Source organism: Helianthus annuus, chromosome 15, assembly GCF_002127325.2.
Source record: "Helianthus annuus cultivar XRQ/B chromosome 15, HanXRQr2.0-SUNRISE, whole genome shotgun sequence".
In the NCBI taxonomy this organism is placed as follows: domain Eukaryota; kingdom Viridiplantae; phylum Streptophyta; class Magnoliopsida; order Asterales; family Asteraceae; genus Helianthus; species Helianthus annuus.
The window spans coordinates 51422713-51447381 of NC_035447.2; the positions used below are offsets into that span (position 1 = coordinate 51422713).

The 24669-nt window shown below is 38.1% G+C and overlaps 3 protein-coding genes across 4 annotated transcripts; all 3 read right to left on the minus strand.

Annotated features, from left to right (window-relative positions):
* Window positions 1–4301: 4301 nt before the first annotated feature.
* Window positions 4302–5679, minus strand: LOC110913716. Its single transcript, XM_022158539.2, has 3 exons — window positions 5496–5679; window positions 4620–5429; window positions 4302–4504 (listed from the first exon to the last, which is right to left on the minus strand). The coding sequence occupies exons 1-3, from the start codon at window positions 5677–5679 to the stop codon at window positions 4302–4304; spliced, it is 1197 nt and encodes a 398-aa protein (XP_022014231.1).
* A 1368-nt stretch (window positions 5680–7047) lies between these two features.
* Window positions 7048–9640, minus strand: LOC110911635 (F-box protein At4g19940-like). Of its 2 annotated transcripts, XR_002577207.2 has the most exons (3): window positions 9513–9640; window positions 7368–8752; window positions 7048–7261 (listed from the first exon to the last, which is right to left on the minus strand). XR_002577207.2 is itself a non-coding variant. In XM_022156257.2 (2 exons), exon 2 carries the CDS (start codon window positions 8577–8579, stop codon window positions 7896–7898), a length of 684 nt encoding a protein of 227 aa, XP_022011949.1. In that variant the 5' UTR covers window positions 8580–8752; window positions 9513–9640; the 3' UTR covers window positions 7048–7895. The 2 variants fall into 2 exon arrangements, 1 of the variants encoding a protein (XP_022011949.1); XM_022156257.2 differs by having other exon boundaries at window positions 7048–8752.
* A 1449-nt stretch (window positions 9641–11089) lies between these two features.
* On the minus strand, window positions 11090–15447 carry LOC110909678. Its single transcript, XM_022154506.2, has 6 exons — window positions 15085–15447; window positions 13047–14956; window positions 12685–12972; window positions 12529–12594; window positions 12192–12441; window positions 11090–12058 (listed from the first exon to the last, which is right to left on the minus strand). Exons 1-6 carry the CDS (start codon window positions 15182–15184, stop codon window positions 11181–11183), a joined length of 3492 nt encoding a protein of 1163 aa, XP_022010198.2. The 5' UTR covers window positions 15185–15447; the 3' UTR covers window positions 11090–11180.
* Window positions 15448–24669: the final 9222 nt, after the last annotated feature.

Consider the following 24669-nt stretch of genomic DNA (forward strand, 5'->3'; position numbering starts at 1 on the left):
TATTTCAATTATTGACCGGTCAACTCTCCTCTTTCAGGTTGTTAACGTAGTGCCCTTTTGTATGATAACAACTCTGCAGGATGGTTGCAATAGGAGGCTTGTATGATGGAATGCAGTAGTGGTTTTGGGTTTTTTGGTTCAGGCCCACGATTAAGCCCCAACCACTGTTGAAGAGAATCATAACCTGACCCAAATTCACAATCTAGAAATCTAGGATAGTTATAAACATTAGAGTTAATTATTGTTTTCATCCCTGTGGTTTGTCAAAAATCACTATTTCAATCAATTAGTTTAAAAATTGCGATTTCGGTCTCATCAGTGGTTTCACTTTCGTAACCATTTCAGTTTCTGTGGTTTCACTTTCGTAACCATTTCAATCCATTTATTCTGTAAGTACAGGGACTGAAATGGTTACGAGGTGGACTGAAATGGTAACGAAAGTGAAACCACAGGGACTGAAATCACAATTTTTAACAAAGTTTACGAAAGTGAAACCATAGGGACTTAAATTAGATGAAACCCTTACCCAAAGTAGGACGCGGGGTGATGATTGTGAGCTTTCGTCATCAAAGCTCGAACGAGGAGTGTGTGTTCACGCGTGTTATATTGTCGATATGACACGCAGGTTTTGTAGTTTTGAAAGGCCTTGGATGAGTATTTGAAGCATGTATGACTCAATCTCAAAACAAAGTATTTGGATGCTACTCTCAGAATTTGATTAAAGAAAAAAACAAGGTCGAGGTGTGTTTTTTTTCTGGAAATGTGTGCCAGAAATAGACCAAAGACGTCCCGTCAACCATTGGGTTTATTAACACAAGAGTTAGAAATTGTTTTGAACAAACATGCACTTCACATCTTGTAATCAATATTTATTCAGGTTTTTGTCTGGCTTAAGTAAATCCAACTAATTTAAAATGGGTTGGTGTCACTAAAATCACTAACAAAACGTGTAATGCTGTTTTTTTTAACGTTGAATTTAGATCACTGACGGACCACTGGAGTATCATCGTGCCGCCAGCGGAACCACCCGATCATATTCATCTCCACTAGGCATAATGTCTATATACCAATTCAGGAAGAAACCCAATTAATATGGGAAAAAACCCCCTTGTGGAAATCGAATCCAGAACCTATTGGTCACAAAGTCTTATCCCACCCTCAAGATGCCACTATGCTATAAAGCCATGGGCGTGTAACGTTGTTTTAAACGGGTCGTTTCAACATAACATGGCTAACATGACTAATTAACCCATACACAACGCATTTAACTAAATGTGTCATTTTCTTAAACACTAATTTATTAGTTCTGGGATAATAATCAAAGTTATCAAATAAACTAAACAACATTTTGAAGTAATTATACTTTTTTACAAGTATTTTTTAAACACCTTATGAAATAACTTGAGAATTCTTTAGTGTCTATATTCAAATTTTTTTGTATAAACCAAGATTAACAACCAACATATATACTCTCATACGTGCACTACGAAGTTTCATGTCAACCTCCCTAATCTAGATTGTAAGAACGAAATTCTAGAATTAAAGACTAAAATGATGCGAACATTGAATTTTGATGCAAACCTGAAAATTATGTCAAACACATAAACATAAACACGACACAAGTCTGACATGTTAAACTAACATGAATGTTTATCATTATTTTTGCATATTAATGCTATAAAATTACTAATTTACAACCAAATTACAAATGGAAATAAAATAATGACGTTTAAATTATAAAACTTGGTGTTAAATAATCTCTTATTATTTAAAGAGTAAAATGCACGGATAGTCCCTGTGGTTTGGTGAAATTTCACCTTTAGTCCTCAACTTTTCAAAATTGCACTCTTAGTCCTTGTGGTTTGACAAGTTGTTACTCGGATAGTCCCTCAAGCGGATGAAGGTTACTCGGATAGTCCCTGTGGTCTGACAAGTTGTTACTCGGATAATCCCTGTGGTTTGACAAGTTGTTACTCTGATAGTCCCCAAAGCGGATGGAGGTTAGTTTTTCTGGTTAAGTGGGTGTGAAATGACAAGGACTATCCAAGTAACAACTTGTCAAACCACAGGGACTAAGAGTGTAATTTTAAAAAGTTTGGGACTAAAGATAAAATTTCACCAAACCATACGGACTATCAGTGTATTTTACTCTTATTTAAATGTTGACATAAAATATCCAAATTACTTAAATTCCGATACAAAACATATTTTATAGTAATGTACAAAAATAAACGGGTCAACTCGTGAATTCGACATGTCAACTCGAACATAACCCATTTAATTTAGCGTTTTCACTGGTTTGACCCTGTACCTCTCGCATGCTAAGCGAGCGCTCTACCATCTGAGCTACATCCCCATGTTGTTATGTTACTGCAGCTTACATTAATCATTTAAAAAAAGTCAATTTGGTCAAGAAAAAAAATTGTATTTAGCAGAATAAACGAAGTAATCAGATGTGCATATATTTATCTAATTGGGGATTTTGAGGCAATGTATCGTTACTGGAATGCTGGATTGAACTCTCAAGTTTCATCGTTTTTGAAATTCAGGCTGGTGCTGTCAATTTTTTCAAGAAAAATTGAGTTTGATCTGGGGAACTAAATTAGGAAAAGAAATGAATGAGAAACGGAAAGCGGTTTTCGAAAATCTGTTTATGTTGAGAAATAGGAGAATCGCGTTGGAGAGTAACATATGCTACGTCGTGGCATCATAGGTAAATGATGCAATTATGAGACTTATGCTGTATCTTGGTAACTAATCTTGTTAAGAATGTTCAATTTATGATCGGTTTTTGTTTTGTATGTTTATCTTTTTAAAACGCCCCTTTCAAGCCCCTTCCACTTGTGCTTTTTGGGCAAAGCCCCCTCTGCTGACGTGATGGCCACATGTCACTCCAAGCCCTCCCTTCAAGCCCATCCATTCCGATTAGACTTAGAAAACCATAACCAACCAGTTATCTAGTTATCTGATAGAAATTGCATACTTAATAGTATATTGTAATTGTGAAAGGGGGGTTAGTGTAATTACTACTTCTATAAATAAGGCATTAGTCATTATAGAAAGTAGGAGAGAATTTGGTTAGTTTGTTAGGCTCATGCTTATGCATTGAGAAGGGCTAAGGGCATAGCCCTGGGACCACTAGGTTATGTTTGATCTGTATAATGGGTCAAACAAGTGAAGTAAAATATACAAGGTAAAAAAAGAACATATCAAACAATTCGAAAATCACCCAAAGTGTATTTTTAGGGCAAACTACTAGAATGTGTAACTTGACCCGTTATCAACCCACCCACTTTACCACTTTTGAATATGACTACGAGATGAGAGGTGTTTCAAGAAAAATGTAAAAATGTTGATGTTCTTTTCTTGAATTTGGCAGTGGGATACTCCAAGTTTGGAAGCCGTAACCAAAGACATGGTTGACTTGTATTTTGCGCCGCTTCCTATTTCCGAGCCCGAACTCAACTTACCTACCGCTCTAAGAGAACCTTTCATGTGAATGTCGTGGCGTAGGTCCTGTTAGTATTCTTCTTTTGCCTTTGCAGTACACCGTCCATAAAAAAGTTCAACAAGTTTTTTGTTGGCAAAATATAACTGTCACCATTACTAGTGATAAATTTGGATCTGATAGCTTTTTGAGCACTATAGACATGTAATTTGGTTAAAGTTGTGATTGATAGTGCCAATGTATGTTTAGACATTTAGTTTTTATCAAATGCTAGTAAAATCAGGTTCTATTATGGTTGCCAATTGTGTGTTAGGTTGGCTTGCTGGTTGAATCGTGAAATACAAACACGATCAATTTATTTATTGGTATCAAAGACATCCGGTAATACTTAAAAGTCATATAATAATGTGGATAAGATTCGTTTAATTCACTAGTCTATACGAGTCAAAGTGGTTGTAAGCCAACATGTTCCCCTGGGTACATGCCTCGTGAAAGAAAATGATCCTTATTGATTAGACTGGAAGGTATGGTTTGGCTCATCCTCACGGGGATGAGCCTCCATGTAGGCGGCTAGCATGGGATGAGCCAATTTGAAGATGGAGGGGGATGGAGGATGGGGCCCCACCACATATTTTTTTATTGTTTAATTCATTTTATTTGTTTAACTTTTATTTGTTTAAGTTTTATAGTTTATTTTTTATTTGTTTAACTTTATAAAAAATACTACATAAAGGAAGATAATAAAATCAATTACATAACATAAATAAAAATTACATAACCTAAAAAATAAAAAATTACGCTACCTAAAATTTGAAAAAAAAAAGACTAGATTTAAAAATTTAAAACAAATACACTACTCGTCTTCGTCTTCGGCTCCGTCACCGTCCACCATGTTAACGTTGTTCCAAATATGTTCTACCAAATCTTGTTGAAGGTTTGCATGCGTGAAGTCGTGTGTTAGCGAGAACGAGTTTAAATCCTGTTGTGGGGGATCAACCGGGATAGTGTTCCCCCAAGATGCATTCTCATCATACTCACAAATCGCCCGACCTTCGTCTTCAATAATCATGTTATGGAGCAAAATGCAAGCGTACATACAAAGACGCAACCTTTTTGGTGTGAACGCACGTGCCGGTTGTGCAACGATGGCCCATTTTTTTTTGTAAGACACCAAAAGCACGTTCGATGTCTTTTCTTGCAGCTTCTTGACGCTTGGCGAATTTTTTCCTTTTTTCGTCCTCGGGATATGGAATAGTCTTTACAATTGTAGACCAAGACGGATATATCCCGTCAGCAAGATAATACCCACGTCTATACTCAACCCCAGAAACTGTAAAACGTGTGTCCGGACCGGTTCCATTAACGACATCGGTAAAGATCGCCGATTGGTATAACACGTTGAGGTCGTTGAGTGAACCAGGGAGACCAAAGAAAGAATGCCATATCCACAAATCTTGTGATGCCACGGCTTCAAGTATCACGGTTGGATAGCCGTGATCACCTCGCGTATATTGGCCGCGCCACGCAGTCGGGCAATTATGCCACCCCCAATGCATACAATCAATGCTACCAAGCATTCCCGGAAACCCGTGCCTTGCTTCATGAGCTTGGTACAACTGTTGAACATCATACGCGATTGGTTTCCGCAAATATTTTTTGCTATACAGTTTCACCACATTATGGCAAAACCGATACAAACATTCCCGCGTAGTTCTTGCCGACATCTGTAAGTACTCGTCCAAAGCGTCGGACACTATCCCGTACGCCAGTTGGCGAATGGCCGCAGTACACTTTTGTAACGTTGTAAACCCTTCATAATTTCGAGCATCAGGACGTTGCGTGAAAAACGGGTCTAGCCCCGCCAAATCATTGGCAATCCGTGTGAATAAGCGGCGACTCATTCGGAACCTGCGTCTGAAAATGTCGGCGTTGTAAAGTGGTTCATCCGAAAAATAATCGTTCACCAATTTCTCGTGCGCTCCTGTCGTATAAAATATATAAGTACGAGTTAAAAAAAATAAGGACAATGAAATTTTGTAATGAAAACCTTGGCGGTCTCTGTTAATCCGTATTCGTGTGGTAATAACATTTTCAGACGAGAAGTCTTCCTCTTCCTCTTCCTCTTCCTCTTCCTCTTCGATTAGAATCTGTCCCGCCCGTAGTACAGCGTTTGCGAAAAACATCTCCTCTTCGTCATCCGAAGACGAGGGCCACCAAGGATTAGAAGCCATTGTGGGTGAAAAGATATTTTTTTTTTATAAAAGTAGGGAGAAAATGGTATAAAAGTGAGAGGGTTTTGGGTTGAAAGTGGGGAAATAATGGTGAAAATAGGTGATTTTATAGAAAAAGGGAATTTTTTTTAATTAAATAATGCCGTTGCCAACGGCTACTTTTCAAACCAAATGGATCGGCTGACCCGGCTGTGGGTCGCCGGGTGTGATGGGCCGAGCCCCAGGGGGGCGGTGTGGGGGTCCGGCGCCGGGCCTAGCCGGGCATCAGCCGGCCCCCATGCCTTCCAGTCTTAGTATTACAAAAAAGAAGTCAATCCTAGATACTAATCCAAGTTCTTTGCACAAAGTTTTATGTTTTTTATCCAGCTGAAAAATGGGGTCTGGTTAATTGTACAATTAAAGTAATGATGGGGGTGATGCCATGTTTAATTATATAAGGTTAAACTGGTCAACCTTAACATGATTCCTTTATTAGACCGACCGTTTAAATATGATTACCTAAAATTTTATTATAATTGCTTCGTGTTTGTATTGTCGATTTACTTATCGACTATTGTTGATTTTATCAATATGTATGTTACATCACCACGCCTCCTTTCATAGTTGATTTCAATAGTAAGTACCTCAAAGCCAATCACCCAGTAAAGCCTAAAAGATTAGCCAATCAAATTCTTTGAGATGCCGCTGGAATGAGTCCAATCGGAGTTCGTTTGAGTCGGTTCCCTACTTTTTAGTGTTCCTCACTGTGCCCTCCCCTTGCTGAATAAACTATCATTATAAGACCATGTGTAATCTATCTAGTTAAACACCATTGGCTAGATATTGAGGGTGCCAATTAAGTCCTTCGCCAAAGGAATAACGGGCATCAAGGGAGCAAGGAATGGCATCCACTACACACAAACCAATCACATCTTTTTTATTTCATTTTTAGTTAAACTACTACACTAGTTATTGTCTTTGCTTACATGGCAGTGATGTGATAGTAGTTATTGTACTTTTTAGTTATTCCACTACATAAACTCATAGATGTGCAAACGCCTCCACAAATCAAGCTTCTACTTGACATTTGGATGTAATAGTTAATATAAGTTATTGTTCAAATAACAACTATACTTGTTGCATGGGTATACAAGAATTATAACAACATATGTAAGATGACAACATTCCATATTTGGAGCTTAAGCAATTATATTAATCTGAAACTTGCATATTCTTAAATGTTAAGTCAGGCAATTTATCAGATAGTTGTGTGATGCATACCTCACATTCAACATTCTTTTGAGTTTCTTCAACATACATACATACATACATTCATCTTCCAATGGAAAACCAAACGGGAAAGAACACCATTGCGTCAGCAGCTCGATGTCATCAACAGAAAACATATCTTTTCTTTCAAAAATAAGATAATGCGCCTTCAAATATTTGTTTTAATAAGTTTGAGTACATGACATAAGCAAGCATTGTGTGACTAGGGCCAAACCGCAAGGACCATTTGTTTGATTGATTGACTATAAAATAAACATGTCAAAAGGGCCTTAACCCGTATGTGAACCGCTTAAGGTTGCAGAAGACTACTTGACTGTCAGCAAGATATTTCCATATGTTAATTTGCAAGAAAATATGATACATTAGTTGTGAGTTAATGTTAGAATAATAGAACTAACAGATAAGAGAAGAATGTTCACCTTTTAAATAACGAAAATAGATCTGTTTGAAATATCAAGAGGTAATTGCTCTTTCTTCCCTACTCAAACACTCATCATCCTCGTCATCAACTAATGATCAAGCAAAATTAAAGATTCTGTGTACGAGCTCACGAGTGATGAATAACATTGGCCTTCAATCCCAAGATCATTGATGTGTTCTAAGAAGGGGTTATAAACTATAAGTGCATCGCTGTCATCTGTTAATCTCATCATAAGTTCACCATTCCTCCTCCTAAACTCCAGTGGACAACTTGACAAATTTGGTATGTTAATGGTGCAAAGATTTGTAAATGATTTTGAATCACCATTATCCATCATCCATACTTTATTATATATACCGTTCATTGACCACTCTTGAAGCACAATAAGAGAATCACATAGCTTAAATAAATACATACATGTACATTGGATCGTGAAATGCTAACGTATTTGGGAGGTATATCTCTCTAAATTCTTCACTTGACAAATCAAATGAAACAAGAAGCTCAAATTTAGTATCACTGGTACTTATTTTAGTACCAAACCAATTACCTGAGAGTGAGGCCATTTAATTTCAAACAAATTATCAGATAGATTACCAGCTGAACTTCTCCAAACCCTTGAGCTCAAACTAAAAACCTCAACCAGCCAATGCCTGCTGCAACTTACACCTTTCATCCTCTTATGTGTATGCGTATCAGTAATCTTTACAATCTTAGGGTCACTAGTTGCAGGACAAACCCCAAAACCAAAATTAGTTCCTGCAGGCCAATCTACATCAGGTACAGCAATAGCAACTGATTTTCTAATCGACAGATTCCAAAGAACAGCCATAGCCGTACCAGAACAATATTCAAAATCATCATGATTTCGATAATAACCGAACAAGCATACCAATCCATGAGAAGCACCGACGACAAATGAATCCCAAAGTAGGTTAACAGACGGAGGAACAATAATGGAAACCTTGTTTTGTGGGAACGTATCATCATCTACAATCGAAACATATGTTTCCTCAGAGTACAGATTGTTGTACCTTATAAGCAAATGTTGCGGTTGATCATGGTTGTGGACAGTGTAATCAACAATGAAATCAGACGACTCGATCACAGATTTCCATACTTTTGAAACAGATCTGACCCGAATCAATGATCTTATAGGAAGCCTTTTAATGATTTCCACTTGAATGTCGAAAGGTATGTGATCGGACATTTTGATTTCAGGGTATGAATTTCTAGGAATTTTTGAAGAGGGTAAGGCTGGTATCAAGTATCAACTATGATCGAAACCGTTTAATAAAAAGCGATTTATAAGGTCTTAAAATAATAACCATTTCAGCAGCCAATAAAAGTAGCAAATTCGACAAAACCCCTCACTTATTTCGCCTGCAAAGGTGAGAGCAACATTAATAATATGTAAAACTAGTACATAGGGCTGGCATATCGTGTCAGACACGACCTGTTAATACACGAACACGAAACAGGTAAACAAGAACACGACACAAAATCTTATCGTGTCAGTTTCTCCAAACACGAACACGAACCCGATAATAAACAGGTTACACGAACTCGACCTGTTAAGACACGGAAAAACTTACAAATGTATCATACGATTTGTTAACACACGAGCATGACCTGTTAAGACACGAAAACGGCCTATTAAGACACGAATTCACCCTGGAGGGGTGGTGTGTGGAGTCTAGGGCTGGCATATCACGAACATGATAAGACACGGACACGAAATAGGTAAACACGAACACGACACGAAAACTAACAGGTCTTATCGTATCGACCTGATTAAGACAAAACCTATTAAGGGTCAAACACGAACTTGTTAAGACTGTGTCATTTCGTGTCGTGTCGTGTATTCGTGTCCGTGTCTGAAATTTTCAGCCCTACTGGTACATGTTGTAACGATTATGTGAAGCATTATATCGAACACCTAGTGTACCAATGTCCAATAGTAACAAATTTACCTAGAGAGCAATCACAAGAGTCCAGAAAGATAAACACAATACAATATCAGAGATAGATACATAACTTCAAGCACGAAGCAGCTAACAGCTAGATGGTATTTACAATTTTTCTAATAATTTAGGGTTTACAGATTACAAAATTAACAGCGAACTTAGAAATTAACGCGTACCAGTTTCTCCAAATTGAGAGGTCAGAGATGATGAGACAGGGTGGTCGGACCGTCAGGCTGCTATCGGAGATGGGTGTTCGCCGTCGGAACATGGTGGTGCAAAGGCCGTCGGTGGACTTCAGTTGATATCATGGCGGTTTATTTTTTAAAGCAATTTGAATGTAAAATATTGAAAATGACAACATTGCCCTCATTATATTATATTATATCTTTAAAAATAATAATAACCAACTGTAAAAAAAAATTATAAATTGAGAAAAATGCCCGGATAGTCCCTGTGGTTTCACCTTTTTTCACCTATAGTCCCCAAGTTTCTAAAACTACCTGAATAGTCCCCAAGTTTTCGATTTTTGTTCCCGGATAGTCCCTGGGTCTAACTTCAGTTACTTTTCTCTGTTAAGTGACCCCACGTGCATATCACGTGAGGGGTATTTTGGTCAGTTTACATTCATTGTTTTCTCTGCCTATTAAATAACACCCTTTTTCCCACAAACCTAACCACCAACAGCATCGATTCCATCGTCTTCTCCATTGTTCATCTTCCTCAGCAGCCTCGAATCCATCATCGTCATGGTTCTCTGCAATTGTGGCCAAGATGCAATCATAGTTACGTCATGGACTGATCTCAACCCTGGTCGCCGATTCTACTCCTGTCCAACCATGGTAATGTATACTATTAGCGATTTTAATAGTCTAGGGCTTAAAAGGTTTGATCCTTTCGTCTTTCTCTGTAGAATCCCAACTGTGGAAGATTCATAGGGTGGGTGGACCCACCAATGTGCAGTCGTGCAGTGGCAATTATTCCAGGGCTTCTAAGACACAGAAACCAAGTTGATGTTGAGTTAGCCAAGATGCGGGAAAAGAATCGGCTGAAGAACAAGATTATTACGGTTCTTTTGATAGTTTTAGGGTTTGTGTTTTGGATATATGTTAAGGCTTGAATGCATTTGTATGGATATTGTAATGTGTTAAATGTTAAGGATGTTGTAATGTTTTTGAAAATCTGATGTATGGATAACATTCAATGAAGTTGGTTGTTTTGGTGAAATATGGTTAGCATTCAATGTCTTAAATGTTGGAAAACTGTGTTTGGTGAAATATGGTTAGCATTCAATGACCAGCAGGTTGTTTGGAAGTAACTATGTATTGTGCAAAGTGTATTGTGCAAACATATTGGTCGAATCTTATGCGAAACGAAATTGTGCAAAACATATTGGTCGAATCTTATGCGAAACGAAATTGTGTATGAACCTGTTCCTACAAAATGCACATTGCACAAATGACATTGTGCATGAGCTGTTCCTATAAATGAACATAATAACATGTTCCTGCAAAATGTACATTGCACATACGACATTGTGCATGACCTGTACATGACATGTCCAAACTTTAAACCACAAACATGAGCTGCAAATGAACACAATAACCTGTACATGACTTGTCCAAACTTTAAACCACAAACATGAAAGTAAAACAGAAAATACTACAAACCATAAACTTTAAACGACTGAACATTAAACATCCAACCATACATGATAATTGTCATAGTGTTTTAATAAGCTAAAGAGACACAAAAGACTGCATAACTGTTTTAAGACAACCCAAAAGAACCATAACCCTTAAGACAACCCAAAAACCATAACCCGACAACCCGAAGAACCATAACCCTTAAACAGTTGGAGCTCCCTCACCAGCCTCAGTAGGTTGATTACCATCTTTCTTCTTCTTACCTTTCTTCCCTTTCTTCGGCCCGGCAACTGTTTTGGTCCTTCCACAAGTTCTTTGGTTGTGGCCCTTTTCACCACACTTCTGGCACTTCACGGACTTCCATTTTCTTGTGAATTTGCCACCAACCACAGCCTGCTCGTTATCAGCTTCAGCAGCCCTGTTTCTCTTGTTTCTTGCTTGTGAAGCCCTTTCAACTTCATCCTGCAACTCCACAGCATCCTTCCTTCTTTTCTTCTTAGGTCTGCCGATAGGTGTGTGGTGCAGAGGTGGGGTTAGGTTGGTTGGAACCTGTGATTTTGGCCATAATTCTCTACCATTAATGGGACCAATGGTATGACTGTAAACCCTCTTCCATGTTTCAAGATAATAACATTCATTAACCCATGATTCTGGGGGTCCAACCTCTTGGCCATTCATTGCCATGTCCCAATTGACAGCCACAGCATGCCTACAAGGGATTCCTGAAACTTCCCATTCTCTACAAGTGCAAACCCTATCCACAACATCCACAACATACTGTTTATGTGTTGCAGCACCATCCACTGTGACCTTACCACTGACTTGATACTTTGTCCCACCACTCCACCTAACATTATAATTTGCAGCTAATTTCTTTGTGTTTTCAAAGATCTTTGCAACTCTAGGAGTAAGTGGACCATTTGTCTGCCGAATCTTCCTGATGACATTCACTATCCTCTGCATTAGATACTCTCTGACAAACTCCAAAGCAGAAATTATAGGCTTGTCTCGACCATTGACTGTCCTTGCATTCAAGACTTCACACATGTTGTTCAGCACCACATCAGATTGTGCCCTACCTGTATATCAAATTGCCAAACTGAATGATCAATAAACAGACATAAACAGCATTAAACAGCAGAAACATCAATAAACAGCAGAAACATCAATAAACAGGTTAAACAGCAGTTATAAGTTTTGGTATGCATATACCTGTAAAATGAGACCTGCTCCAGTGAATGGGTGGAATACTTGCCAACCAATTATAAGCTTCAATGTTGTACAACCTCAACTCCTCCATTTTTGCTTCAAAATCTGGAACTGTATAAGCTTTGGATGCATTTTGAAGACAATCCTTGAAGGCATCTCCTCTCCATTGAAGTTTCATGTTCTGCCAAATATGCCTTGCACAAAATCTATGCTCAGCTGCTGGAAATACCTGACTTATGGCTGGTATTATTCCCTGTTTCATCACATTTCAAACATTAATCATACAAAAAACAGACTTATGCTAATTGCTGAATGACTCTTGCTGAATTTAATACCATACCTTTTGCCTGTCAGAAATGAAGGTGAAATTTGCATTATCTGGAAGATCCAAGTCATCTTTAATACACTATAGGAACCAGATCCAGGAGTCTTTGTTCTCAGCCTCAACAATTCCATAAGCTAAAGGATAAATGCCATTGTTGGGATCTAAACCAACTGCTGTTAGCATTTGACCAGGGTAGGGGCCTTTCATAAATGCCCCATCTAACCCCAACAGTTCCCTCCTACACTCTTTAAACCCTTCTTTCAGTGGTCCCAAACAAATGTAAATCCTCTTGAAGATCCTTGTGGGTGCATGTGGGTTACACTCAGGCTCAACAACAAATTTAACTGTTGTACCTGGATTGGTCCTGTGCAGTTCCATGACATAGTCCCTGAGGCTTGCATACTGAACTTTGAAGTCCCCTTCAATCTTTTTGGTGGCCTTGAGCTTTGTCCTGAAAGCCTATAATCAACTTAAAATTAGTCAATGGTTTATAATTAAAGAAAATAAACAGAAGCAGAAATTAGGGTTTATACCTTCATTTTTGTCACAGACAGCTCATACTTCCTCCCAAGCTCTTCTTGTAGCCTACTTACTGAAATATTAGGGTTGGCTGCAATCTGATTCATCACAAACTCTTGTTTAGCCAAGAAGGTAGAAGTGAAAGGCTGTATTTTTCTGGATGTGAGACACTTGTGATTGGGTTGGTAAGTCTTTACCACCCAAGTCTCATCTTCATCACTCAATCTAGACAAGTACAAAACCCAAGGACAATCAACACTATTTAACCTACCCTTCCTTTTATCATTGCATTCTACCAATCCCTTTTTAAACCCCTTTTTTGTCCCACTTGCAGAAGATTCCTTGCCTTTTTGGATACCAGGCCCACTTGCAGATTGTATATGGATACCAGGCCCACTTTGGCTGGGCCCAGTTTGATCTGGCCCACATGTGAATATTGGACATCTACCCTCACAAACCACCCTAATTCTTCTTTTATCATTTCTTAGAAAAGACAGTGACCTCCTTGTTTCAATTGCATGTTTGTTTATCTTGTCTTTTGCCGCTTTGGCTGTTGGAAACAACTGACCCACATAAAAGGTCACTTGGGATGTTGATTGTGCAACCCTCTTTTTCCTCCTCAACTCTCTTAATTTCAAACTTCTCCTAGTTTCGAAATCTTCCATTTCCTCATCAGTCAAACTGTCAAAAGACTCATAACTTAGATTTTCATCATCTAATAAGTCATCACTGGTATCCACATCATGGTTGCCAACAGACTCTACTTCAGCTCCCATAAACTCCACACCCCTGTCAACATTTGCATGGTAGTCCATCATGTCATACTCAGCCTCATCCATACTCTCTAACCCCTCTACAAAGTCACTGTCATCTGAATCATCACCCTCAGTTGATTCATCATCAGCCTCAGCACCATCACTTGCCTCAACACCCTCAACATGCTCAGACTCACCACCCTCAGCTTGCCTAGACTGACCAACCTCAGACTCACCACCCTCAGCTTGCTTAGACTGACCAACCTCAGACTCATCACCCTCAGCTTGCCTAGACACACCATCTATTGGAAAATCAGTTGAGAAATTTGCATTGTCAAAATCATAGCTAAAACTGTTATGGAACGATGCATTCTCCACACCTACATTAGCCTCTACACCACCTACATTAACCTCTACACCACCTACATTGGCCTCTACACCACCTACATTGGCCTCTACACCACCTACATTGGCCTCTACACCACCTACATTGGCCTCTACACCACCTACATTAGCCTCTACATCTTCATTAGTTACACCTTCATTTACAACTTCATTACTTAACTTATCAACAGCCTCTACACCACCTGTGTTACCCTCTGCATTAACAGTCTCTACACCACCTGTGTTACCCTCTTCAACATCAGTTACATCATTAATTACCTTATCAGCAGCCTCTGAACCTTCTACATCAATTACATCTTTCCATTGAAGTAACAGATTTTTTGATACCCTAAGTTTCTTTCTTCTAGGCCTTTGAATGGTATTAACAGCACCCCCCTCATTCTCTAATTCTTGAATAACCACCTTCGACGATTGTGTCGGACTAAAGTAATTTTTAACCTTGGTTTCACCATGTTCTATAAACACCTTAATAAGTTTGTTTTTTGCAACATATTTGGCCAAAAGCCTAACATCACCATCATTACCTAAAGGACATAATCCAACATCTAAATCTAACTCAGGAATCTTAAAATGGTAATAGAACTTCACATCAGGAACATATAGTTGAAGATCTCTCACCATCCAATCGATTTCATGCACTGAAAATTCCTCAATGTTGCAGTAGTCAACATAAGCAGCTTTGCCAAAAGCGTATTTTCTTCCTGGTGACGGAGTAAACACACCACCATAAAGAAGTTTTATGCTGAAAAAGTTCTCAAAACCATCTGCACATACATTAAACTTACATTAGGGTATAAAATGACAGGGTTTTAACAGTTTATTTCTCTATATTGCATGTTGTTCAACCTGTAGCATTCTTGCACAATGAAGCTAGGGTTTTAACGATACTTACCGTAAACAGTCTCTGGTACAAACGGCTTCACATACTCAGAATTGGACCGGAAATTCCACTGACGGTTGTTGTTTGGATGTTGAGGATCGTCGTCCTTCATTTTCGTGGGAAGATTCTGATGATCAGATGATCGATCGATCAGATTTAGGGTTTACCTGGGGTGAAGAGATTAGGGGAAGATGATGAGCCGGATTCGACTAAGGGAGGGAGGGAAAACAACTGACAATGAGGGAGTAGGGGTGCAGGTATACTTTTATATGTTAGGCACAAGTAAACTGACCAAAATACCCCTCACGTGATATGCACGTGGGGTCACTTAACAGAGAAAAGTAACTGAAGTTAGACCCAGGGACTATCCGGGAACAAAAATCGAAAACTTGGGGACTATTCAGGTAGTTTTAGAAACTTGGGGACTATAGGTGAAAAAAGGTGAAACCACAGGGACTATCCGGGCATTTTTCTCTTATAAATTATACCCTTCTTCAATTAGGTGTTTCTCATTTGTTTAAAAGTCATACCTTTAGTTCATTTTACTCACACCCCTTTCATGTTGCTATAAAGTTATTATATATTATTATATAGTGAAAGTGTATTGTACAATTTTGCTTAGCGTACGCTGTGAAATATCACATGCGTGATTAGTTTTATAGCATGTGTGATTAGGCTTTTTATCCCATGCGTGATTTCTCATTTTGTACATGCGTGACTATATTCATGCGTGAAAACATTTTATTTTAGTTAGTTTTATTAAAACCTTTTTTGTTCTACAATATTTGATTACTTGACAAATAAAGTCATAATTTTGTTGAAGACGTGTATGTGAAGAGTAAGCCTAAGAAGTATATATATGTATGAAATTCAAAGACGTTATAATAGCTTACTTCTTATTTGGAAACAACTTACTCACACAACAGTATATTCATCCTTAATTATGTTTATTTGTATGTTACATCGTACTTATCTAATACATGAACATATGTTATGGCTCCAACAATAACCGTCAACTAACCGTCGCATATGTATGTATATTAGGGCTGTCCAAAAAGCTCGCGGCTCGGAGCTCGCTCGAAGTTTGCTCGGATTTAGCTCGGAAAAAGTTCGCTCGGATTTAGCTCGGAAAAAGCTCGCTCGATATGGCTCGGTTTGAAAGTGAGCCGGCTCGGCTCGGTTAGAAAGTGAGCCTAGCTCGGCTCAGCTCGTGAAGAGCCAAATTGGCTCGGTTTGGCTCGCTTGGTAGCTCGGCTCGGCTTAGCTCGAATTATTTTACTTATAATATATTTTATTTTTATATACATATACATATAAATATATAAATATATTACAAAAAAGTGATTATTATTTACATGTATTTAGGCTTGTAGTTTGATATCTATGATATATTTAAAGGTTGATTGCCGTGCTAATGAACAAATATTGTATTTACTTGAAATATAAAACTTATTTTGCGTTGTTGAACGTGATTTTGGCTTGTAATGTATTAGGTTGAACTTATTTTAAATATGTTCTTTTGAAGTATTGAATAATATTTTAGAATACTGAATTTTGAGAGCTACGTATAAATTTTTATTTTTAAAATCGAGCCAAACAAGCCGAGCCGAGCCGAGCCAGCTCGGTTTAAAACCAAGCCGAGCTCGAGCTTAGATTTTCAGCTCGGTTTCAAATCCGAGCCGAGCCAACTCGGTTTATAATCGAGCCGAGCCCAAGCTTGCCCTAGCTCGGCTCGGCTCGGCTCATGAACAGCCCTAATGTATATAAACATCATGTCGGCTCTTGTACAGACAGGCTACCAAGATATCGACATTTTTATCTTTCAATTGTTGTTTATCTTATTCAATCGATATGAGTTATGAGTACAAATGATTTTTTTTTTCAGGAAGGAAGCTAAATAAAAATGACTATGAGTTAAATTATAGACTAATTTATTTTACGGAGGATTTAGTTCATTTAGTAGCAAGGTTTCCGAGACGGCTTTCTGTAACACTAGTAAACTAAAATGGAAAACTGACGGATTTTGGTTATTATGCTATTGTTTATTTGTCACATTCCATACATTTCCAATATGATCTACTACATTTCGTTGCTGTAGACCTTCGTTCGCGCTGACCCTTCTATAGCAGGTTTTTTCGGGCGTTTTCAAGGATCAGAAGGAACCGCTATAATGACCACTACGTGCGTTTCATTCTCTTCGATCTTATATTAAGGACACAAAGAAACGTAACTCAAAGACACTAAATAATACTAAGTCAAGGCACGACCCACTCGTCTAATAGATCATAGTACGTTGTAGGTAGTCGTGTACACCCGGAGGAGCTTTGAGTTACCGTTGATTACGAAGAACGCAAAACCGTGAGTTCATGTCCCCCTTTTCTTCTAACTGTTTTCAGTTTTATAACTTCGAGGGTGAAGTACATGTTACATACTGTTTACAAACGTTTATATGTGGTATAGTTAGCTAAGGAAGGGTACTGTTAGATCATGTGAGTGGTGGGTATAACGCTTAAGACCATTAATCCTCGTAGTAGGACCGAGGGACATGAGTGATAGATCTATTTGGGTGTAGCGAGCCCACACCCATGTGGACCGGGGTTTGGCCCATAAGGTGACTATGTCTTATTGCCGAAGACAAAATTTGCTAGGTTTGAGCCTTCCTGCATCACGTCACACATATTAATGGCCTTGCAAACCATTAATGATATGTTTTCCTTGTTGCTTTCATACCGGGGTTTACAAACTTACATACATACTTTCAATGATTTCAAAGGTTTACTCGTGCACACATACAAACACATGAACTCGCTCAACTTTTGTTGATGTTTTCAAACTACATGTATTTCAGGGAATTAAATGTGGATCTGGCGGGCGTTTGGATGTTTCAATTAATGTTTGGAATGGGAGATGTCATCCGGAGTCTGAGGGTTTGGGTTGTGTGTCTTATCTTGGATAAGATACATAATTCAAAGCCTGGTTTTTATTAATGTCTTTGTCGAGTCCTTGTGGAACTCTAAAACAATTTGCATGGTTTGTATTATGGATTTGAAGTCTGTGTTGGATTTCTAAACAATGTTGTTGTTATGTTCTAAAACTTAAATTAATGGATGGACATCTTTAGTTTTATCATATAGATGTTTGTTATGGTTGAATGCAATGAAATTAAGCAAGTCACACATAATCACGCTTCCGCAAAAGTCAGGGTGTGACACAATTTTCCCTCCATTTTTTGTTGTTTACGTCATTATGTGTGTAATGGAACATAGTCATGTGATTTATAAATCTAACAGTTTCACATTCAATTTCATATGCTATATTGCAGGCGGAGAATCAATGGACCAGGCATGTCATTAACCAAGGGATGGTGCTCGCTGTTATTGCCTTCTCTTGTATAGGCTCAAACACGGTTTACCCCCACCAAATTGAAATGCATTGCCTCACTGTTGTTGCTTTCTTGTGCTTTTTGGTAGCAAAATATAAGCTCGGGGAGACTGTTGAACAATGTTTGGCTACTGCTGGGTTTACCGCCACCAGCATACTTGTGTGCATGGCTATGATTCCAAACAATGTCACATCCATATACCAGGGGGTGTCCGTTGCTTGTGCATCTATCCTCCTTGGTCTCCCGTTTATTTGGGCGTTACGCACAAAATATGTCCATAAGTGACACAATTGGGTTGCAGATGAGGACTGGAAACAAGTGTGGGCAGCCGTAGCGGTTACACTTTTTACCGTTGTAGGGGGAGAGAAAGTAGCATCCGACACATGTGCCGCTATTCTTACGACATGTGGAGGGGTAGCTTACATGCTTTTGCTTGAGGTGCTCTTTATTGATAGCACAAATTTGGCAGCCACGAGTGTCGTATGCTTTGCAAGTTTACTTCTAGTGCCCATTGTAATAGCCACCATGTTTGTTAAGCAATTCAAGGAGAATGAATTAAACACTACATTATCGATACTTGGTGGTTCGTTTATACTAGGCATGTGGATGGTGGCGGTAAAATGGGAATTTCGAACCTTAGTTAAAAACTGGTTCGTTGTTGTTGTGACTAGGATAAAGAATTGGTTTAACTTTGGGTGGTGTCGAATCCAAGATAAATACGGCTTGCGTTACTAACCTTGAACTCATCGAGATCCGGTTCAGGTTCCACCTCCCGTCGTCATGACAACGGCTCCTCTTATGGTATATCGAGTCTTGATCTGCGACCATATGAAAATATCGTTAGAGGGCCTGGGGGATCGCCCCGAGGGCACTCTGATGCTCAAGTAAGTACTGGATCCGCCATGATAAAATTGCATATGAATATAAGCATAAGTATATAACATGTTTGGCTACTGTTGGGTTTACCACAACCATCATACTTGTGTGCATCGCTATGATTCGAAACAGTATCACATCCATATACTTGGGGGTGTCCATTGCTTGTGCATCTATCCTACTTGTTCTCCCGTTTATTTGGGCTTTATGCACAAAAGATGTTCATGAGAGACACAATTGGGCTGCGGATGAGGACTAGAAACAAGTGAGGGCAGCCATAGCGGTTACACTTTTTACCGTTGTATGGGGAGAGAAAGTATCATCCGACACATGTGCCGCTATTCTTACGACGTGTGGAGGTGTAGCTTACATGCTTTTGCTTGAGGTGCTCTTTATTGATAGCACAAATTTGGCAGCCATGAGTGTCGTATGCTTTGCAAGTTTCCTTCAAGTGCCCATTGTAATAGCCATGATGTTTGTTAAGCAATTCAAGGAGAAAGAATTAAACACTACGTTATCGATACTTGGTGGGTCGTTTATACTAGGCATGTGGATGGTGGCGTTGAAATGGGGATTCCGAACCCTAGTTAAAAACCGGTTCGTTGTTGTTGTGACTAGGGTAAAGAATTGGTTTAACTTTGGGTGGTGTCGAATCCAAGATCAATACGGCTTACGTTACTAACTTTGAACTCATTGAGATCCGGTTCAGGTTCCTCCTCTCATCGTCATGACGACGGTTCCTCTTGCGGTATATCGAGTCTTGAGCTGCGACCACATGAAAATATCGTAAGAGGGCCCGGGGGGATCGCCCCGAGGGCACTCTGATGCTCAAGTAAGTACCGTATCCGCCATGATAAAATTGCATATGAATATAAGCATAAGTATATGTTGTAAGAGAGATAAGGGAAGAGAGAGCCCCAAGTGGAAAGGAGAAATAACCTGCCTCTTTGAAAAGAGAAGTTTTCTTTATATAGTGGGACTCTTGGGCCTTAACCCTAATGGGTTGGCCTAAAAGTGGGCTTAAATTGAAAACCCACCTGAGTTAAAGAAACCCAGAAAACTTCATCTCCACCATCAATCTAATGTGATCAGTGGTTGCTATTAAAACGTGTACAATAAGTTACTTTTTCAGAGAATGTTACAATATTACAATAAGTGTAATAACTTTACACTTTTCTCTCTACCCTCTACCCTCTCCTCTCTCATCTAACACAAAAAAAGTGTGCCAGCTACATTGTTATATAAAAATCTCATTTTTAAAAAACTTAACATGTTTTTTTACGCATATTACAAAATAAAAACTTCATAAATTATAAGTTATAAAATCCATACACTTCATATAATCTAAAAAACTGTAATAAAAACAATAAAAAAGTGTTATATGTGAGTTACAAAATGTGAATAGTTGAAAAAATGTAACACATTCTCTTCTCTCTCCACTGTTACGAAAGTGTGTTAGTGTCAGAAAATGTTGTAGGTGTCAATACAAAAGTTGCAGTGAAAAAGTGTAACACGTGGCAGCATGATGTCCATCTATTAGATTTTCAGAATTTTTATAACTCACATGGGATTTCTTCCTATAATTCACCTATATATATATATATGTATATATATATAGAGAGAGAGGTAACTTGGCTCCACTCACATTAATATATTGTTGTAGATTTAATGATTTTTATGCATGAAGTACTACTACATGTGGAAAAACAAAGGCCACCATGTGGAGAGGCCCTTCTCTGTCCAACGTTTTTCTTAGTCGTTTGCTGTTTCTTTGAAAATATGGTCATCGCAATCACTTGTGATATACTAATTGTTGTTTTTATTTCAGTTATTGACCAGTCAACTCTTCTCTTTCAGATTGTTAACGTAGTTCCCTTTTGTATGATAACAACTCTGCAGAGGATGGTTGCAATAGGAGGCTTGTATGATGGAATACAATAGTGGTTTTGGATTTTTTGGTCCAGGCCCACGATTAAGGCCCAACCACTGTTGAAGAGAACCATATCCTGACCCAAATTCACAATCTAGAATTCTAGGATAGTTATAAGGTCTGGTCTATTCACACACGCTCATGGTCTATTTAAACACCCCAAAGCGCCCCGCTATGGCCAAAGTGGGGCGCTTTGGTGTAAAGTCAACAGACAAGGTCTGACAGGTTCAGTCCTTGTCTGTTGACTTTACATCAAAGCGCCCCGCTTTGGCCTAAGCTGGGCGCTTTGGTTTTTTTTTTTTTTTTTTTTTTTTTTTTTACATTTTAGGCGTATTTTTGACTGGTGACTGGTCTACGTTTAAGTTCAAATTTTACATTTTTGGTCCAAATTTTACAATATTTAATTTGTTTGTGCACATATATCTAAAGGTGAAGTCTCATCTCAATATTTAATTTGTTGAGTCATCTCACTGTCATGTACAACCCTTTCCAACTCTTTGACTAGTCCCATCCGTGCTATAGTATACATTTAGCAGTTCTTGTGGGCTCCACAATGCCACTTGCCACAATGAAATATAGTATACATTAGGGTGTAGGGAGTGGTTAGACAATTGAAAGTGGTAAACTTCAAAATTAACCAATGAGAGTGTGCCACGTCATTCAGTCATAAGTGTTTAAACTATGGTAGCGTTTGGTATGAAGGAATAGATGGTGGAATGGAATGGATCATTCTGATGGAATAAAAAGAAACATGTTTGGTTATCATGTGGTAATGGAATAGAGCATTCCAAAGGAATGTAACTCTTTCCATATATAACAATTTCTATTCCTTGTCTTTTTTTGTCTATCAAATTGTACAAAGTAATGATTCATTTTATTATACGTAACCAAACATCATTCTATTCACGTATAAGTAACCAAACATCACAATGGAATGGAATGATCCATTTCATTCCATTGTCCATTCCATTACCTCGTTCATTCCATTCCCTCATTCATTCCATTACCACATACCAAACATACCCTATGTTGAAAAGGGTTGGCAATGGTTAGACACTTGGTGAAGTGGTAAACTTTTTTTAAAAAAAAAGGTGTGATTGGTTAAAGATGGCATGGACCCCACTACCGACGGAGCTTAAATGAGTTCTTGTTAACATTTTTTGAAAAACAAAATTCATCTATAATGCCGACACGAAAAATTAATATGTTTGAAATATAACTGCTAGCTATATTTGACTAATATAGTAAGATGATAGCTAGTCTACCTTTTTAATGTATTAGATCCCAACATTATTTAGTGAAATCTTCTAGTTTATATAATGGTTAAGTGCTTTTAGTGGCGAAGCTTGAGATTTCTAACTGGGGGGCGGAAGTCACCGTACCTAAAATTTCTATAAAACTAATGGTTGTCGGAAACGTATATACCCAAAAATTTCTATACGAAATACATACTCTCAACTACTGAACGAAAAGTTAAATGTGTTTAATAATATTGACGTTAATTCTTTTACAATCCAAAAGTACGTTTGTGTTTGTTCAATATATGCGTTACATCACGTTAAAAACCGAATGTCACCGACACGACCCAATCAGATTCAATACGCACTTGTACGACCCAAAATGACAATATACATCATAATACTACAATTAATGAAAAAATACGTCATATACATGTACGGTAGGCGGCTGATACACATAAAACTACTCATAGGAGTACTTGTGCTTTCAAATCAAAATGATACGATATAATGGAATACGACATCACACGTAACCGATTTGATTCGGAACTTGCAGTATAGTCCATATATATTAAAAAATGATGTATAATGGAAAAAGCGTAAAATTTAGGCTATTATCGACGCGTTTGTGAATTAAAAACAATTTTAAAAAATTAAAAAAAGACCCTAAGCGTTGCGCTTTGACCTAAGAGGGGCGCTTTGCCCCAAAATGTAAAAAAAAAAAAAAAAAAAAAAAAAAAACCAAAGCGCCCAGCTTAGGCCAAAGCGGGGCGCTTTGATGTAAAGCAACAGACAAGGTCTGACCGGTTCAGACCTTGTCTGTTGACTTTACACCAAAGCGCCCCTCTTTGGCCATAGCGGGGCGCTTTGGGGTGTGAAAATAATTTTGGCCGTGTGTGAATAGCATGGTCCTAGTTATAAACATTAAATTAGATGAATTACCCAAAGGAGGACCGGGGGGGGGGGGGGTGACGATTGTGAGCTTTCGTCATCAAAGCTCCAACGAGGAGTGTGTGTGTGTTCACGCGTGTTATATTAAGGCCTTGGATGAGTATTTGAAGCATGTATGACTCAATCTCAAAACAAAGTATTTGGATGCTACTCTCAGAATTTGATTAAAGAAAAAACAAGGTCGAGGTGTGTTTTTTTTTTGTTCTGGAAATGTGTGCCAGAAATAGACCAAAGACATCCCGTGAATCATTGGGTTTATTAATACAAGAGTTAGAAATTGTTTTGAACAAACATGCACTTCACATCTCATAAGCAATATTTATTCAGGTTTTTGTTTGGCTTAAGAAAATCCAACTAATTTAAAATGGGTTGGTGTCACATTTATTCAGGTTTTTGTTTGGCTTAAGAAAATCCAACTAATTTAAAATGGGTTGGTGTCACTAAAATCACTAACAAAACGTGTAATGTTGTCTTTTTCTTTTTTGAACGGCAAATTTGGATCATTGTCGGATCACTTGAGTATCATCGTGTCGCCAGCGGAACCACACGATCATATCCATCTCCACTAGACATAATGGCTATACACCAATTCAGGAGGAAACCCAATTAATATGGAAAAAAAAAACCCTTGTGGAAATCGAACCCAGAACCTATTGGTCATAAAGCGATGGCATGTAATGTTGTCTTAAACAGGTTGTTTCGACATAACACGGCTAACATGAGTAACTAACCCATACACAACGCATTATATTTCATTTTCTTAAATTTATTGGTTCTGGGATGATAATGAAAGTCATCAAATAAACCAAACAACATTTTGAAGTAATTATACTTTTCTACAAGCATTTTTTAAACACCTTATGAAATAACATGAGAATTCTTTAGTGTCTATATTCAATTTTTTTCTGTATAAACCAAGATTAACAACCAACATATGTACTCTCATACATGCACTACGAAGTTTCATGTCAGCTCCGTAATCTAGATTGTAAGAACGAAATTCTAGAATTAAAGACTAAAATGACGCGAACATTGAATTTTGATAAACACAACACAAGTCTGACATGTTAAACGTCAATGTTTATCCAGGGGCGGATGTACTGTATATTAAAGGGTGGCGTCCGCTACGGCTTGGCGTTCCGGCGGTAGTGTAAAATTAGTGTAAATTTTGGAAAAATTTGATATTTTTTCGATATTGTTACCGCTTATTTATAAAACGT